Source organism: Dipteris shenzhenensis, chromosome 21 (assembly GCF_047967505.1).
Source record: "Dipteris shenzhenensis isolate YYH24624 ecotype China chromosome 21, Dip_SZ_1.0, whole genome shotgun sequence".
In the NCBI taxonomy this organism is placed as follows: domain Eukaryota; kingdom Viridiplantae; phylum Streptophyta; class Polypodiopsida; order Gleicheniales; family Dipteridaceae; genus Dipteris; species Dipteris shenzhenensis.
The window spans coordinates 18,201,820-18,221,734 of NC_141616.1; the positions used below are offsets into that span (position 1 = coordinate 18,201,820).

The 19,915-nt window shown below is 47.3% G+C and overlaps 1 protein-coding gene across 1 annotated transcript in view; it reads right to left on the minus strand.

Moving 5' to 3' along the window:
• The window catches only part of LOC147888579 (alanine aminotransferase 2-like), a 163,981-nt gene that overhangs the window by 66,763 nt on the left and 77,303 nt on the right, over positions 1 to 19,915 (minus strand). Inside the window, exon 12 of the mRNA XM_087392225.1 lies at positions 18,369 to 18,489. Coding sequence (XP_087248351.1) covers positions 18,369 to 18,489 — 121 coding nt within the window. The remainder of the gene's footprint in view (positions 1 to 18,368; positions 18,490 to 19,915) is intronic.

Genomic DNA, 19,915 nt, shown 5'->3' on the forward strand with positions numbered 1-19,915 from the left:
TTGAATCCTTAGAGGCACCCATGTCCTAGAAAATTATTCGTACTAACAAGGAGGGTTCAAGACACTACGGAGTTCCTCCCACCAAGACTCTATCATCACTGCATCAATCTCCCGCCATCCGGGTGACATCCCCAAAGAGAGTGCCTGCCCCCATGCCTCTGCGTCTACAATAAAGCCGCTCCATGTCCCAAAAGATCTAGTAAGGTCACTACGCCACGGAGCCCATTTGACATGTATCCACTACCCCTGCATGAGTTCCTCTTGATCCCAAACCTCCGGATCCCAAATGAGTGGCTCTCTCTCAAACTCCTCGAGACACATTGGACTGGCCTGAAAAGCAAGAGCTTCTAGGTCTCAGAGCCTTGGGTGTGAGATTGCGTACCATCAACTTGTCCATTAGGGCTCTACTCTGCATCTTGGGGTCAATAATCCAAGTCCTCCCTGTGCCTTGGGCAAGATCACCAACCTTGGATCTAGTATTCCTTGTACCATTTGAATCTGCCCACAAGAAGTTGCCTAAGCTCAACCCATACAGCCTCTGTGAAAGCACCAGCAAGAGGCTATATACAAAGCTGTAGCCAGAAGGACCTGATTTGCAACAAGGGCCCTGCCTGCTAGAGAGAGTTTGGCCAAGCTCTGGGATAACAATTTGTGCCTCGCACTCTCAAGCACTGGGCAATCCATTGGTTTGCTGAAATATCCATGCCCACCATCATTTGTCAAAATCCGATGTGGTGGTCGGTGGGGACTCGAGCAATGTGCCAAACTTCGTCCGATGGAGGCCAAGATAGGCCCATACTCCTTTGGGAGCCCCAAGAAGCGAAGCGTCACCGGAAATTGAGGCATACGGTGTGTCGCATCCATGTTGTTGATCATAAGACCATGATACCAAGGAAGGAAAATACACCAGATGTGGGCCAAGGAGTCTGCTCCATCAAAGGTTGTGTGATATCAGGGGAGCTCACCTAGAGAAGAAAGACTCCTCTCCAATAGATAGTGATCTCGTGAATATAGTTGGCTTCAAGGGCTAGGCTCGCCTGGATCCAATCACGAATGTAGCTTCTCATGGGTGTGAGGCCAACGACACGGCCCACCAGTGCTCTATCCTATAGGGACTGAATGGCTGTGGGATTCAAGGGACCTGCCATGAGTCCCAGACCAAAGGAGGTTGGCACCAAGAAGACTTTTCCTAGAAAAACAAAACAAAAAAACGCCTACTTGCAAGAGGGAAAGAGGCGGAAAGGGGTCAGAAAAGAGCAAGAAAGAAGCTGAAAATTGCAGCAAAGGGGAAGAGGAAAAAGGAAGCTGCAAAGTGGTTGCATCCTCGAAAAAACCAACCCAAAGAGGGGATGGAGCAGCAAGAAATCTGTGCCCACCACCAAAAATCCCAACATCAAGGCAGCCACCAAGAAGAAGACCCGGGACCAAGGCACAGGACGCGGGGGACAGCTGCCTATGAACGAATACCAAAGACGCGCATGAAACAAGCAGCAATCAGACACAAAGTGACCTGGCGCCAAGCACGCGACAATAGAAAGAGCCGATAGGCAGTGGGAGCCAAATGGGTAAGGGCAGAGAAGCTGTAACAACAGGGCAGAGAGAAAAGAAGGGAGAGGCCATGCGAAGGAGAGAGAGGCGCAGCTGAGGGCAAAGGAGTAGCAAGGAGCAGGGGAGCTATGGCAGGAGAGACAAAGGGACTAGCGAGAGCTCCACCAATCACGACTCACTGCATTGTCACCTAATATGTTTGTGATTGTCACTAGACCAAACATAGCTTATCCAATCACTACACTTTCCCAATATATGGCTGATCTTAAACATAGCTTATCCAAAGCCATTGAGGGTAGAAAAGAGAATCCTCAAGTATGTCAAGGTAACCTTGATGGGATTGAACATAATAGAAGTAATGATATGAAAATGTCAGGGAATAATAGTGATTGGACATGGTGCTCAGACAACAAAAGACTACTTCTGGATATTGCTTCAACATTGGATCTTACCCGATAACGTGGAGGAAAAAGAAGCGAGAAGCACCTTCAATGATATTGGATTTGTTTAAAAAGACCTAACTTTGTTATTTCTACGTTGTTAACCACCCAACCAGCGGACTTACTTCTCCACCTCTATATGTCTGTGAAGCAATTCCTTCCCTCGTATTCTCTTGAGAGATGTGGAGCTCTTTGGAGCCCTCCCCTAAACACGGCACTTACCAACTAACCCTATCATTTGGTGCCACATGTCCCACAAGGGACCCCTTGCTTTTTAACCCTCTTTTAGGCTGTCCGAATCACCTCCTCAGTATTGCCTAAGCCTAGCTGTGACCCTAGACCCAAGCCCTCTAGGCCCCGCTAATGCAAGTGCTATCGAGCCCTCTTGGTTTCTCACTTCCACGATTATGGCTGACGTAACATTCCCTTCCCCTTCAGAATGGTTTACGTCCTCGGAAACGAAAGTGAGAAACCTCCTCTGGAGATTACTTACCCTTTCCCATGTTGAACTCTCTTCAAGTCTATCTTTCCACTTAACCAAACATTCTTGCCATATTGTATGTTGCGTTCTTTTTTCTTGTCGATCTAAATTTTTTTTTAATTCATGTGGTAAAGTAGAAGGTTCAATGAGTTCAGCTAGGACTTCATTTCCAATGAGGTTATCATCATCTCCTAACTTTCTTTTTGGCCTACTTACATGAAAAACTGGATGTACTCTACATCCCTTTAGTAAGGCTAAGTTCTCCAATTCTCTTAAGTATTGTGAATGGTCCACAATACCTAGGAGACAACTTGGGACATTTACCTGTCTGTGGGGATTCTGAAGATTCAAGTACCTTAAGAAAGACTTTCTCAAAAACCTTCTATGGTGGGTGTTTGCATAACTTCTATCTTGAGCCCTTCTGACTCTATCTTTAGCTAATTTAAGCATTTGATTCATATCCTCAAGAAAGTCTTTGGCCGCTTGAAGCTTCTCTTTTTCGAGTCCCATTGCAACTGGGGCTGCATTGTCAATGACCCGGATAGCAAATTTAACAGCCATTTTTTGAGGGTTGTGTTTATGAGGTTGCAAACTTCTTTGAATATGAGCATTGCGGACCATCCACAGAGTGATGGTCAAACTGAAAGGGTCAATCAGGTCATTGAGGATATGCTTCGAGCATATGTAAGTAAATGGCAAACTAATTGGGAACAATATTTGCCCATATTAGAATTTGCATATAACAATGTCAAACATTCAGCACCTAATGTCATTATTATCCAGAACACATACTCTACCTTTGTAGAGCAGGTAGCCATCTTCAATAGTATACTTTTTTCATTCAAGTCCTTTATCACCAACTTGTGGTGTGTCATCATTTCCATGTGACTCCTCAGTGAAACCTCTTCGAATAGTTAGATCCCTCTTCTTAATTGCTTTCCATATTTCAGAAAAGTGAGGATCAAGCTCACCTTTTTTTTTTCAAGAAAAGACTTCTATTAAGTAAGAGAAAAAACCCGTGAGAGCAAGCTCAAAGCGAAATACATCATGAAACCACGAGGATAAATAAACCCCCCCAAAATGAGGTCGAAAACAACCAAGGCTGATGCTGAAAGTGCCACCTCAACCCTATAAGAGTCTCAGAGAAGAAAGGAGAATCCTTCCATTCCCTGAAAAAAGAAGCCCTCCTAGCTGAGGCTGCACGGGAGTCTCCCTGCATACTCGTCCATACCCCACGGGAGCAAACTGTTGCGTGGAGGAAATATCCAAGCCGCCCTGGCAGCCCAAATATCTGACTGGCACACCCCTCTGAACCCAAGTGAAACCCCCAAGCCCCCAATCTGGAGTGTCCTCGTCACTGATCCAAAAGCCATTGGATTTATGCCAATTTATATGTGCCCCTGCCGCCAAGCAAAATAAATTCAATGCTGTCCTGAAAGAAGTGAACGCCTGTGGTGTGGCATTCAAGTAAACTGCCGTGTCATCTGCCAACTCACAGTCAAGTAGCTCCTCTTCCTGTCTGATGGGAAGTCTCAGCCCAAAGATCTCTGCTTGAGATCTAATATGTACAAGGATGATTAATCACCAAATGGATATAAGTTCAGGGCACTGCGAAATGCCTCGAACTTTTCACGTGGAAGTGCTTTGGTGAAAATATTTGCAACATTGTCATGTGTGGACACAAAGATCATGCTGATCTCTCCTGCATGCAACTTCTCTCTGACGTAATGATAGTGAACCTCAATGTGCTTCGTGCGACCATGAAACACTGGATTCTTTGCCACTGCAATGGCACTCTAACTATCAATGAGAATTGGAGAAGGACCCTCCAATGACAAATGAAGATCAGCAAATAGACGACGCAGCCAGACACATTCAACTGTTGGTGTGAAAGCTGCCCTGTACTCAGCTTCACATGATGAGGTAGCCACTGTAGATTGTTTCTTGCTCAGCCAGGAAATGCAAGCTTTACCCAAAAAGAAACAATTGCCACTAGTGGACTGCCTAGTGTCATAATCACCAACCCAATCTGAATCACTGTAGGCATGCATCTGCAAGTCACCCTCTTCTATTGCAACTAAGCTTTCAGCTCTCAGCTCACTCTCTTGCTCTCTCTCTCCCCAAATCTTACATTTGGCATTGAAATCCCGAAGAGGGTATGGCATCAGAGCTTGCCCAAATCGAAGCTCCCCTGCAGCATTCACAGGCTAGAGCTTTTAACATAGAGGACGTCATGAAATTCATTTGACAAATATTCTCAGTCCTCCGGGCTGGCTGCTCTGCTTTAAACCTCCAACCAAGTGAGGTCTGATTGCTTGGAGGAGCTCCCGTCTGCCTGCTGCCCGCCATTGCCCACCGCCTTCTTCCAGCCCTTGGCAGCGCCATGTCCCTTGGTCACACCCTGCTCCCTTGGAAGCGCCCTGCTGCCTTGGTCGTGCAGGGTCCCTTGGCAGCGCCCTGCTCAAGTCGCCCCCCCCTTCAGCCCTCTCGCATCACGCCCCCCCCCTTCAGCTTGCTATCACATCGCGCCCCCCCTCTTCAGCCCGTCTGGCTGCAGGTCGCCCTGGTGGTCGTGCCCCCCTTCAGCTCGTTCACGTTGTGGCCCCCCCCCCCCTACAGCCCGACTGGCTGCTGCGCGCCCTGCTGATCCTGCTGGCTGCTGCTGGTCGCGCCCTTCAGGCTGCCATCTAGGCCGCCCTTCAGGCTGTTGTCTGCCCCTCCCTTGCGCTTCAGGCTGGGCTGCTTCAGGGCCGTCTCTGGGGCTGTTCTGCTCGTGTTCCGGAGAGCTGTGTTCCTGGGCTGCTTCCAAACATTGGCAGAGCTTTCTGCTTCAACATTGAGTGGCCTGTTTTCATTCCACGCAGGCTGAAGCTTGGGACTTTCTTTAACCAGGGGTTTTTTGGGATTCTAGAGGTTGGTTGCGAGTTCTTGGTGGATATTTTCAGCAGAGGTAGCTCCTCCCCTCAGGACAGCGCAAGCTGAGACAATGGAGGACACTAATGCCACTCCCGTCGCCGAACCTGAGGAGATCGAAGTCACAGTTTCTTTTCCTCCTGACATTGTGTAGATAATTGAGGTAGCAGAGGAGGGTTTTCGTTTGACGCACATCATTGGCTTTCTACCTGGTAGAGGCCAACAGTTACGTGATTGGGTGTACACCAGCATGGCCTCATTGGGTATCTCAGTTACGGTTTTCCGATTGCTTGGCAAAGGGTACTTTTCTTTTGGCCTTCAGTCTGCAGAGCAGGCTCAAAGAGTACTTATGAGCTCACCGATTCAGTTTCAGAGCAGAGTCATCCGTTTGTGGCCTTGGCGGAAGCACTTCAGTACTACTTCCCCAGAACCGTGTCAGGTCTCTTTTTGGATGCTTTTCCCTGGACTTCCAGATGAGGTCAACTCTTGTCGCAGAGCTGTGGAGCATATGGCTAGCGTGGCAGGTACAGTCATCCCATCAGGTGCTAGACTTTCCTATGCTCAGTCACTTGCTGGTACATGTGTTACGAGGGTCAGACTCACTTCAGAGTTCCCCCCTCCTCGACCTTTGCCTACTTTGATTTCGTACTCCACGGGAGATGGGGTCCAGATGCAGCAAAGGGTTTTGTACGAGGGGCTTCTTGATCAGTGTCTTTTTTGTCGGAAGAGAGGTCATTTTATTAGGGATTGCCCCAGTCGTCGGCCTGGATCAGAGACTCCGGATCCTTCTCATCCCACGAGTGACCCAGAGCCTACAGTTCAACCTTCAAGGGTCTCTAAGCCTGCTTCGACTCATTCAGCAGAACGAGAGGAGACTCCTCTGGGGGAGCCTCCAGTGGACTCAGAGGACCTGGAGGTGCCTTCAGTGGAATAGCTTTCACGGAGAGCTCGGAGGAGACGGAGACAGAGAGAGAGCCAGCAGTACAAGCAGCCCTAGGTACGAGCTCACAGATGGCAGAGAGTTGAGACACATGTGCAGGAGACCCCGGAAAGGGGAGATGCAGAGGACCATCCGCAAGCAGGTCTTGACACTGTGCAAGAGACGGTAGCTCAGGGAGTCGAGACAAATGTGCAGGAGACCCCTGAAAGGGGAGATGCAAAGGACCATCCGCAGGCAGGTCTTGACACTATGCAGGAGACGGTAGCTCAGGGAGTCGAGACACGTGTGCAGGAGACCCCGGAAAGGGGAGATGCGGAGGACCATCCACAGGCAGGTCTTCACGCTGTGCAGGAGACAGTAGCTCAGGATTTAAGGACTCTAGACACTACTACCCTAGAGGTTCAGATATTGGTTACGGAGACAATTATTCAGCAGGAGACTGCTCAGGCTGCAGTTACTGTGATGGATGCCTCTCCCCAGCAGTCCATTGAGAGAGTGGTATTTTACGACACAGGTCAGAGTGAGAGCCCGTCCCAGGATCTCATGTGCCTGTACAAGGTTCCCTCGAGACCTCTTTCACAACCCCGTCGCACAGTACCTTCCTTTGTTGCTATGTGGAGCGTCCTTTTAGACACCCCTCCCAGTACAGCCTCATCCTCGCAGCTTTTCACTCCATGTTTATCCAGATCTTTTGCGAGTGCGGTCACAAATTTTGCTCAGTACCCAGACAGGCGTGAGGATTGGGAGATCCTAGCAGACGAGATTGAGTGAGAGTATCAATCACCCACGCGGACAGACACCTCGTCGCACATTCTTCCTCTCCCTCTCACCTATTCTAGGAGCAGAGTCAGGACGGCCCAGCCCTTTTCAGCTCTTCTGACTCCTAGACCTGACCCTAGGATGGTTGATAGAGATCTGCCCGTTGAGTTTTGGCCCTTTTTGGCTCGAGAGGTTATCACAGACTCCCTCACTCGATTGGAACTTCTACCGGTGTTTTGCCGACGGTCAGAGGAGGTAGAGTACTTGGGATCTGTTACTCTCTCCAGAGAGGGGCATGTTCTTCGTTGAGTTACTTGACAGCGAGATTGCTAGACAGCTCTTGTGCATGACTCAGTTTTCATCGGTTCATCGTATTGTCGGCTCGCAGATTTATTCTTGCCCTAGGACTCTTCGACCTGGCTTTGGTGGCAGGGCCTTTCTGTTTCTGTTCTTTGAGATTCAAGGAGACTTTGATTTACCCAGGAGTGCTGGTTGGTTTGACTTTTAGCTCCTCAGTTCGCGCCAGAGTACTATTCCCTTGGATGGAGCCATTTTACATGAGTTGAGGCAGATTTGGAGTTTGATCATTGGATTGCGCCGTCAGAGAGAGAGTTTTGTGCTGTTGCCACTGACACACCCTCACTTCCATCTGATGTCTAGGTTGTCCATCATTTCTTGGAATGTGAGAGGACTGAACGGCCGCAGATTTACCTCAGATGCAGATGGTCGTAGATTGGGAGTTCCTAGATTGCAGTTGCTTAGGGACTCCCTTCGGTTTATTTCCTCAGGGTCCCCTCCAGACATTGTGCTTATCCAGGAGCATAAGCTCTCCCAGGACAGGATTGACAGATGCACATCCTTACTCAGAGGACAGAGCCGGACATATTGGAGCCCAGCGGATGGCACGAGGGGAGGAGTTTGCATTTAAGTTTCAGCTAGGTGGGCCTCAGAGATCACCCAAGAGGGTACATTAGTGGAGAGCAGAGCATGCTATGTTATTCTTCACATTGAGAGCACAGCAGTTGGTGTTCTCAATGTGTATGCTCCCACGGATCCAACCCACAGACGTGCTTTTTGGAGACAGCTCAGAGAGTCCCTTCCTCAGGCAGACACCTGGATTGTTGGAGGAGATTTCAACATGGTTGAATTCTCTAAAGACAAGGCGGGTCAGACAGAGGGTGGCCTTTTTGATAGGGAGAGAGTGGAGTGGGATAGTTTTGTTTTGCATGCTGGACTTCATGATGCAGCTCGATTGGATGACTTTCGTCACTTGGCTAACAGTCTTCAATTCTCTTGGTCGGGGGTTTTCCATGGCTCTCTTTCTTTGGTCAGACTTGACAGGTTTTATATTGGCCAATGGGGCCAGGCCAGAGGAGGACAGATTGGGATCCGCCCGGGTTATGTTTTATCTGACCATGCTCCAGTCCTTGTACAGATTCTTCCTACCTCTCGATTGGAGAGCACAGGCTCAGTGAGAGTTCCGGATTTTGTTTTTCAGGACACAGAGTTCGTGGAACGGTTGAGAGAGGCTTGGTTGTCAGAGGACACTCCTATGGATCAGGGCTGGTTGATGTGGGTAGAGGGGGCTTTGGCTAGAGTCAGCATGGCCTGCCAGTTGAGGGCAAAAGAGGAGAAGGAAAAGCTCAGAATCAGAGATATCGGAACACAAGAGCGGAGGTATCCAGACTTCAGAGATTGATTCAGAGTTTTCCTCATTCTCTTTTCATCAGAGGGCAGCTTTCGGAGGCTCACGAGAGACTAGAGGAGATTCAGGGCAGGAGGGCCCAATTCAGGTTTTACTCCCAGCAGACTTTCTGGATTCAGAAGCGGGATAGATGCTCTAGAGAGTTCTTGAGGGCAGTGGGTCAGAGATACTCTTCGGACAGTCTTCGTAGACTTGTGGATGAGGCCGGGGCTCTTCAGACGGACCCTCACCGTCTTGTTGAGATCACTTCTGATTTCTATTCCACTCTTTACACCGCCGATCCAGTCACTGAGGAGATGATCAAAGCCAGAGAGGAGATTTGGAGCCATATCCCCCTGATGGTCTCAGATTGGATGAGTCATGTTTTGGATAGCCCACTATCACTCCTGGAGATCACGGATGCATTACATGAGCTGCCCAGAGATAGATGCCCGGGGGAGGACGGTTTGTCGCCACTTCTTTTCAGAGCTCTTTGGGATACGATTGGGCCTCATCTACTCTCTGCCTTTTCAGAGGCTCTCGATACAGGATCTTTGGGCGAGACATTATGCACAGGTATGATTTGTCTCATCCCGAAAGGGGGAGACAAGACAGTCCTACGTAATTGGAGACCCATTACACTTCTAGGGACAGCCTATAAGATCCTAGCGAAGACCTTGGCTCTTCGTCTAAAGCCTATGCTGCCAGATATCATCAGAGCTACTCAGACATGATTTGTCCAAGATCGGAGTATCTTGGATAACATCTTTACTTTTTGGGAGGCCACTCACTGGGTGAAGGAGAGTCAGCAAGAGATTGCAGTTCTTCTTCTCGACTTTGAGAAGGCTTATGATAGGGTGGATTGGGGTTTCTTGGAGGGCACTATGAGGAGGCTAGGCTTCAGTGATAGATGGATTTCTTGGGTCTCCTCACTTTACTCTCACTCTTCTAGCAAGATGGTGGTCTGTGGAGGCAAAGGACCGCCTTTCCAGCTATCCAGATCGGTACGATAGGGTTGCCCGCTTGCACCTTACCTTTTCCTTTTCGTAGCGGAGGCTATGGGATACTTTATGCAGGCTACCAGTCATGGCACTTTGGGCCTCCATCTGCCTATCCGCCAGGAGCAAGAGCTTCTGGACACTGAGTTTGTTGATGACACGGCACTGACAAGTTCTGCCTAGCCTCGCTACTGCTGTGGATTCAATTGACAAGTTCTGCCTAGCCTCAGGGGGACTTGTCAATTGGAACAAATCAAAAGGCATCTGGACTGGAGCTCAGCAGGATACCCCAGCATGGGGAGGAGACGGAGGCTTTGTTTGGACTCCCAGAGGCACCTCTACGAGATATCTAGGCTTCTAGGTTGGCATTGAGGTGTCCCCGATGCAAGAGTTTGCCCCAGTTCTTGAGAGTATCCGAAGAAAGCTAGCCTATTGGAGTACGGCTAGACTCTCTTTGGCCGGTAGAGCACTGGTACTCAACCAGGTTCTACTAGCGACTATGTGGTATGTTGCGTCATGTTGGTGCTTTCATGCTGACTCGATCCGTCAGGTGAGGAGATTGCTCCGAAACTTTCTGTGGAGTGGTGGCGACGGTTCTGAGGACACTAGGGCCAAGGTTTCATGGGATACTATCACTTTACCCTCCTCGCAGGGAGGACTTGGGGTTCTTGATCCTAAGATGCAGAGCAGAGCCCTTTTAGTCAAACTTCTTGTTAGAGGTTTGACTCCAGGAGATCAGCCGTGGAAGCAGCTCTTACTGCATGGGATTCACCAGTGCACCCCTAGAGCAGCAGGCCAGTGGGCTGGTAGAGTCAGTTGGATCTTCCTGACGGACCAGCATTCTCAGCCTTCCTCACCTCTTGTGAAAAGGCTTATTCAGATATGGGATCATTTTCGACAACACCTCATCAGAGCAGTTCCTCCTCTAGAGAGGAAATTGCTCGACAGCCACTTTATCATAACCCCCTGGTTCGATATCAGGGATCTTCCCCTGGTACAGAACTTAGGACTCCCTTGGTCAGATGGCATGCCCAGGGGGTTGTGACAGTTGGAGATTGGTTCAGGGGAGGTGTGGAGATGCCAGAGGAGGAGATCAGAGATAGACACGGGCCACTTGAACAGATTGCTGCCACCAGATTACTGATCATGAGAGCTATTCCTCAGGAGTGGAGAGATATGCTTACAGATCCAGCCTATGTTCATCCCATCTCTACTTGGTCAGGTTGTTTTAGTGAGGTTGGGCTATGCATTGGAGCTCGTTTAGGACCGGCACCGTTTACTTATTTTGAGTCGGACTCCTCTCACAGATTGTATCCCACTCAGCCCCTGGATCGACAGGAGCTCCTTTGGCAAAGGGTCAGGGTCATTGGTTGCCTGGGTAAGGAATGGGCCATAGATCCTTCCAGGTTGACCATTGCAGAGGATCCTAGATGGAGACTTTCGATTTTTCAGGGTTGACCTCTCGCGGAGCTCGACTGGGACCCACGTGAGTGGACGTGGCCTGCTCCGGTGGCAGGTGGCCGTCCTCTTCCTTTTTCCAGTACTCGACGAGGTCAGGTTACAGGCTTCACCAGAGAGACTCTCATCACCGACCATTAGCCTCACAGCATTGGCACGCACAGGGACTTACTGCAGAGCTCTTGTTGAGCTATTGGACTCACTTTTGGGGCATCAGTAGAGCCAGGAAAGTATCATATTTTCTTTGGCTCACTATACATAGGGGCATACCTGTGGGTACTTGGCTTCAGCAAATGGGTAGACCCTCCTTGTGTATGCATTGTCAGCTTGCAGAGGAATCTAGTAAGCATTGTTTATGGAGCTGCCCCAGCTCTAGAGTGGTATGGGCAGGTATTTTCAGGTTGTTCTCATAAGTTACATCCGAGTCCTTTCTGATGACATGGGGTGCTGCCCTTTGGGGGAGAGGATCTGGAGCCTTTGCTCTCTTTAAGTCAGAGCCAGGAGACCACGGTTTCTTCATGCAGCGTCGCCAGAGACGGGGTCCCACAGATGTCAGCATCATGGAGCCACAGGATTTACTTTTGGTACCTGTACCTGCTCAGGATTTCATGCCTACTTCACCTGCAGGGTCAGCCTAGGAGGTGATTTCCAGCATTACTCTATGGCGGATATGGTGTTCGCGATGTTCTTTTGTCCTTGGGGGCCATTTATGCACGGAGGCTGACACTCTCGCTTCCATTTGGGTGGAGATTATCTTCACTCTCAGGAGTCAGTGGGAGCAGTGTACAGGCACCTCTTTGGCAACTCGTGGGAGACTTCTATCCTTCATCAGGACATGGAACTGCTCATTATTTTTTCATTTGACCCCTTTTGGGATGTCGTGGCATTTTAGACCACCTCCATGGCTTTTTTGCCACATTGTTGAGGCTAGGGATAGAGTACTTTCTCTCCCACCTGTTGTATGATTCGTTTTGAATGGAATATATCACTTTTCTCTTAATATAGATACTCATAGCTTCAGCCACGAACAAAAAAAAGAAAAGGAGCGAATAGGCATCCCTGACGGACTGATCTGGAAATCTGAAATCTCTCACCCCTTATCCCACCAATAAGTACCTAGCTATGGGCTGATCTGTACAAAGAGGAAACACCTCTGATCCAAGCATCTGTAAAGCCAAAACGTAGAAGGGTGCCCTCCAAAAAACCCCAATCTACTCTGTCATAAGCTTTCTCAAAATCCAAGAGTAAAATGGCTAGATTCTGGCTGCTCTACAAGGCCCACTCTGAAGCTTCCCAAAAGGAGAAAATGTTATCAAAAATGCTTCTGCCATGCACAAATCCCATCTGAGTGTCATGAATAAGATCTGGGAGAAGGGGCTGCAATCGGAGGCTGATTGCCTTGGCCAGAATCTTGTAACATGCCCCCAAAAGTGTGATAGGCCTCCACTGGGACACTAAATTTCTGCAACCTCCTTTCGGGATAAGGTGGATGAGACCCTCTGTAAGTGACCTGGGCATCTCGCCAAAGTCCCAAATGCCCTGTAGGGCTGATGTAATGTAGTCTCCAATCATATCCCAAAATGCAATGAAGAAAGGAGTGAGGCCATCCAAAGCTTGGCACTTACCCTTGTGAAGGGCTGAAAGTGCAGTCCTGAACTCTATGTTGGTGAAAGGTGCATCAAGCAAAACATGCATATCCGGTTTCACCAACATAGGGATGCTCTGCCAAATAACCTATCTAGCATCCTCTCTATCCTATGTGTCAGGATCTGCAGTAAGAAGGGCGGCATAAAATTCTGAAGCTATGTGCATGACATCATCTGGATCTGTCTATAAAACCCCATGTGAGTCAATAAGCTAGGATACACTCTCTCTACTATGTCTAGGGATAAGAGTAGAGAAAAAGTGTTTATTGACTCTGCCACCCATCTGAATCCAGAAGGACTCCCGTGCATGAAAGGCATACTCTGCTCTCTGATCAAGCAATGTCTACTGATGAGCCCTTGCTGTAGCAAGGCGCTCCTGAATCCAAGCATCTGAAGGCTGTTTCTACTCTTCCCTCTGCAAAGCTGCCAACTGCTAGCAAATACCAATCTCACATCTGAGAATATCTCATCTCCTGGTACTAGCAATTAAGTGGTAAAAGTCGCTAATACCAGAAAGGGCAGCAGCTACATGTGATGGAGATGGCTGCCCACCCTGGACATGAGAAACCTATATCTGTGAGGCTGCCTCAGTAAAGTCCTCCTCTGTATACGAGGCATCTGGAATCCTGATGTTGGCAGACCGGCCTCTCATGTGAGGCTCTGAGATAGCCAGCACAATAGGAAAGTGGTCTGAAGTGGTAACCCTAGTAACAATGCATACCGATCCACCTCTGTCTAGTGCCCAATCATCTACATAGAATCTGTCAATGCGTGCAGGAATAGGCATCTGTTGCCTCTTGTTCGACCAAGAGAACAGGAGGGACTGTGGCTGAATAAGAAAGGCATCGTCCAACCAAGTATCTCTGCCACAGTAATGAAAAAGGAAGGCATCCCAAGCTGCTCTCTCCAAAGAGTGAAGTCCTAACTCAATCATGTTAAGGTCACCTCCAATCACCCATGAATCCGCAATGGGGGCCCAGGAGAGCAAATCCTTCCACAAGGTTGTTAGGCTTATGGAGGAAATGTGCCCAGTTGTATGAATTGAATGTAAAGAGACAAGGATGTCGAATGAATGCCTTTTACCTTCTGATGGTGCTATTCAGTTGTTTTAAATGTGGATGAGGGTGGTTGTGAAGGCGGATTAGGCTCTACTGCTTTTATCCATCCACGTTTTGGTGCCTCCACAGAGAACTGTGCACTTCAGTTTACAAGTGTGAAGCTGTGCAGTCAGTTGTAGTGTTGAAGAGCTGAGAGAGATGGCACAGGACTTTCCAGAGTTTTGGGGGATGCCATATGAGAATGCAGTGAGATTCCTGGAAAGGATGGAATTTATAGCACTTATGAAAGATAGGGCAACCCCTGAGATTTGTTTCATATCATGAAGTGTGAGTGTCCTAGACTAAATAAGTCCTAGAGTGTGAAGAGTCCTTGTCCAACTTGTGCAAGCGGACCACTTGTCCAAATGGACCAAGTCTTAGATTAGATTTGATATCAGTGTGACATCACATGTGAGCTCCTTCTATGACCTCACATGTGATGCAATGTGTGAGACTTGACCAGCCTATAAAGTACTCTCTAAGCTTATCACCTTCCATGCCTACAAATGGTGATCAGACTCTTGCCATCTCAGTCACTTTCAGATATCTGGCAAGACACTTATTCACACCCTCAGGCCACCTGCCACCGAGTTCAAGGCTCCTCATGTGCTGCTGTGGCCAAGAGAGTATCTTTCATCAGAAAGTGGGGCCACAGTTTATTTGTCAAGTATACTACCACAGGGCCTTTGTGGAAGGTTTACAAAGGTCAAAGAATGTTGAGCTATCGTTCAATATAACATCATCTGGCCATGCTCAAACTGGGCAAATGAAATTCTTGCAAGTGGAAGGCTGGGCAGGGAGGCTGCACAGGGAAATATATATATTATTATTATAATGGAAATTCCATCCTATATTAATTGGTACAGCAGGAGCTCCCATGCTTGCTACAAGTAAGGAATTTGATTCTTCCACTAGTGCTAATGTCAAAGGATCAACCTCTCGGGTTGGTACGTTACATCGTGAATTGCGCCCTTTGGCTGGTTAAAGTGGTAATCGTCTCCTGACATGGTCTGTCCAGAAGGAGCACATCTCCAAAAGTGCATCTGTTGTGGAGTATGGAAATTTAGGAAAGAGTTCTCATTTCAGGTAGAAGAGAGATGCAACTGGTAGAATTCATGCAGACACAAGCAAGGAGCTCTGGAATTATCAAAGAGATTGGTCAAGTGAGCCATTGCAAAACTACAACAATTCACATCCTCAGGTCTAGCAAGGTACAAGGAGGGACTCCTGTTCGGCACCAGGAATGCTCCCAGCAGGCAGAAGAGTACAAATTATTATAGCCAGCCAAAGGAAGGAGGCATAAATGACTATGCTTAAGGAGCAGCAAGGAACAAGTTAAGAGTAATTATTTGAGGCAACCAACATACAAAGGGCTGTGTCACCTTTCCTGCACATAATAGTTCTGCCTAGATGCGAACAGGCGGCTAAAGTGTAGGCCATCTTCTCCCTGTTCTAGTGATGCCCCAATGCTAAAGTGGTTGCCTCTACTGCTGGTCCCTCTGCAGAGGGTACTACTCCTGATGCCTTATCTTCTAGCACCCCTGCTGTTGCTCCTCCAACTCGGGAACAATCAAGATGGGATGCCAGAGATGCAAATGCACATTCCTGTATTGCTTTATCATGCAAGAGAATCATTAATCCACACATCCGATCTTGCAGGACAGCAAAGGATGCTTGGGACAAATTGGCTTCTCTTTATCACATTCGCAATGAGGCACATGTTGCATGTTTAAGAAGGCGATTGCAGGAAGTCAGTATGAATGAAGGTGACTCTATGGATGCATACCTGACAAAGGTCAAGGACCTCATGGAACAACTTGCCAATATTGATGAGGTCATGCCAAATTCTCAGCTTGTCAGTACCACATTGAATGGACTACCAGATACATATCAAGGGTTTGCTACAACCCTTCGATTAGTGGCCATGGGTTATCCAGACCACTACTCTTTTGATCAGCTAGTCACATTGCTTTCGCAGGAAGAGCAAAGTCGAGCTAATAGACAAGATATTAATCCTGATCATGCATTTGCTTCACAGCAGACAGGAAGAGGCAAGGCTTCCAAGCCTATAGGGAAGCCTAAATCTGCGCCTAACAGTGGCAATTCCTCCAATGCATCTAAAAATACATAAAGATAAGTCAAAGAATAAAAGATGCAACTATTGTCGCAAGCCTGGACATGACATTTCAGAATGTAGGAAGCGCATTGCTTCGGAGAAAAAGAAAGCAGGATTGACAGTTAATGACATGCAATTGAATCTCACGAGCCAGCAGATGCTTCACATGCACATGCTCTCCCGGATGATTGGGCATGGGCTGTCCATGTTCATTTGATCCCTCCCGAGTTGATGCACTTTTTACTGCTAATGATGCTCAGTCTTGGTATTTTGATAGTGGTGCTTCCAAGCACGTCACCTCTTGCAGACAGTTGTTTCATTCCTTAGCTAATGCACCTCGAGGAGGGACTGTCACATGTGCTAATAATGCTTCCTATGCTGTAAAAGGAATTGGAAATGTGCAGCTCACATCCATTTCAAGTCATCCTGTCACTTTGACAAATGTTCTTTTTGTGCCTGGAATTAAAGTCAACTTGATTTCAATTTCAGCAATTGCCACTTCAGGTTTCAGAGTGATTTTTGATAGATACACATGCCTAGTATATGATCTTCGTGATGACAATGCCATAGTTCTCACTGGCATTATGAAAAAGGGGCTTTATCACCTTGATGATCACTCAGCTGCACTCTCTATTGAAGCATTTGCTATTTCAGATTCACAGCTTGTTGCAGGTTTCTGAAATGTCACACATGGGACAGCTCCACTATTATTTGGGCATTCACTTTGCTCATGTTGAGGGAAGTATCATGATGTCACAGTCGAAGTATATTGGACAGCTCCTTGATCGTTTTCAGTTCGAGGATTGCAAGCCAATCTCTACTCCAATGGACCCTGGCTTCGAATTTTCAGCTCATGATGGGAGCCCACCATGTGATATCACTCTTTACCAACAGGCTATTGGATGTCTCATTTACTTATGTCACACCAGACCTGACTTACAGTATGCAGTATCTCAGCTCAGCAGATTCATGCACATGCCCAGTTCACAGCATTGGCAGGCAGTGAAGAGAGTTTTCAGATATCTCAGAGGCACTCAGGATTTAGCTCTCTTCTATGGTGATCAGGGTTCACTTATCATGCATGCTTACACAGATAGTGATTGGGCAGGTTCTTCCGACACCAGAGTGTCACATACCGGCAATTGTCTTTTGCTTGGCAATTCATGTATCTCTTGGCTTAGCAAGAAACAACCAACAGTTGCCACATCTAGCTATGAGACTGAGTACAGGACAGGCTTCACCCCTACAGTAAAGCGTGTCTGGCTTTGACAGTTACTTACACATCTTGGTATTTGCCAAACATCCTCCACTATAATCTACACTAATAGCCAAAGTGCTTTGGCCATTGCGCGTAACCTAGTGTTTCATGCACGTACCAAGCACATTGAAGTTCACTATCATTATGTTCGAGAGCGGTTGTCAGCAGGGGACATAGAGTTGTCCTATCTTCCCACAGAGGACAACATAGCAGATATGTTTACAAAGGCATTTCCTCGTCCCAAGTTCGAAGTCTTCCGACAGGCTTTACACTTGGTTCCCTTTGTTACATGATCTGACATACCTTGTACATTCATAGGTGGCTATATCCTTTTGGATGAACATGTGCCACCATGACCAGAAAATACCGGGTATTCTGAGACGTTTCCAGAATACTTCAGCCCATACCATGGAGGGGGGTTTGTAGGCCATCTTCTCCCGGTTCTAGTGATGCCCTATGGGCCCTGTTATGTGCCTTGTAGGCATAGTTATAGGCACTTAGTGTATTTTGTGCCTTTTATGCCACATAGGACACTTAGGCCTATGTGACACCTAGGACACTTAGTCCTAGGGTCTACCTACAAGTACTATGTACTTTTCTTTTCATTTTAGTCTAGTTGACGTGATGATTGATAACTATCGACTCTTGTACCTTGTACTTGCTCTCTCGTTTATCGATCCTACATAAAGATTATTAGAAGAATTAAATTCATTCAATATGTAATGTAACACCTGCCGCTTTCCATCTACTGATATGCAAGCCCAAAAATTGTGTGCAGGCTTACACAATCGTTGGGCCCCTTTCCTTGAGCTGGCCGCCAGAATATCCTTATGGTGCCGTATAAATTCTACCTTCGTCGATAGCAGTGATAGCCAGCGTTTATAACTATGTCATAAGACTATTACAACCCCACAGGAAAAAAATACCTATGGTAGATTTACTATCAAACCAAAAGAAAGGGCCACCATCGAACATTTTCAAAGAAACATCGAATAATAAATATTTAAAGAGAGAAGGAATTGATTGAGACCTTTTGAAACCGAGTGGAAAGATACCAAACTGAACTCGTGAGAACTAAAGCCCATGCTCCGAACTATTTTCTTGAAAGATGTAAAGCTTTTATTTTCTGCATATATATTTTCTTGATATACCTACATGACATCGAAACACAAAAACTAATTAAAACTTCTTCCAACCTGTAAATACATTTTCTTATGCTCACAACAAAGCATACTTTAGACATAAGAGTACATGATTTTGTTGTGTAACAGTAGCACAGTTATCTCTTAGTGCCCATATGTGAATGCAATCTCAACATTTGCATGCAAAAGCATCTACAATGATTGATCTTGCCACCATGAAATGCTTTAGGAGTTGCAATTCCCAACCTTTTGCAATCAACTTGTACAAAAGGTTTGTTGAAAACACCATAGATGTCCCAAAGTCCTTTGAAAGACTGGTTTCCATCTGCTCATATACAAACTATTTGAAATAATAAATTTTCCAGACTAGAATATTCACAATCCAGAAAGACTGATTTCCAATCTGCTCGTATACAAACTGCTTGAAACACTAAATTTTCCTTGAAGGTGATTATGGGGTCCAAGATGATTCGGAGTAAGCCCTCAGCTCCTCATCAAATAGTACAGGCAGACTTGGCCATGACGCCACTCTAGATTGATGCCATCTTTTAGACAGTGACAAATCTTCATAGGTTTGGGCTTTGCCTACCTAGAGACTACTGAGGTTGGCACCAGCGTCATCTAGACGACTAGCTGAGAGAGGGGTTAGCACGGCCTAGTATGCACGCATATCTACATGGTTTGCTAGTCTAGATATTCAAATGGACCAACTCCCCCCCCTTCTAGTACAGCTTGGATGCCCCATCCTCGTTGCTCCCACGAGATGAGATCAACCGTATGAGACACTTGGATATGCTCTAGCTCTATACGTCCAGAACTTGGGGGGGGAGCCAGGAGCTCCCCACCAACATCTATTTCTATCGTGACCACTTTTTGAGAGTATCAATGGGTACATGCACTCAGGATAGCCATTGGACCAGATGCAGGTCTCGTCCCATCAGCTAAGAATCGAGGGAGGGAGAGCCGAAAGCACACAGAGAGAGCAGCGGATCTGCATACTCGGCACACTAGCAGAGATGGAGACAAAGGAGTGTTTCTATGTAAATTATGAGATCCATGAACGATACCAATGTCTCTTTCAGAAGGGGCACAGTTTTGGGCCACACTCTCGGCTGATCCACTTTCATGACCAAGTTTGCGTTGGTCTCTATCTGATTGAGATGCGACAACACAAAGAGGCCCTGCTGAGACAAATCAAATAGCAGGAGGTGACAGTGCCACAAGAGAAGAGATAGATCAAGCACAACGATATGTCACAGATTTCTACACATTTGAGTTGATCCCCAGGACATAGTGGAGTGAGGAGGAGAAATTAGGTGATATGGACCAGTGGGACGAGACGTGGAGCCACAGAGCAAGAGACACTGAGACCACACACGAAGCAAAGCATGACTAGGGCTTGCATGATGGTCTAGTCCATCTCAGCTTTAGTCAG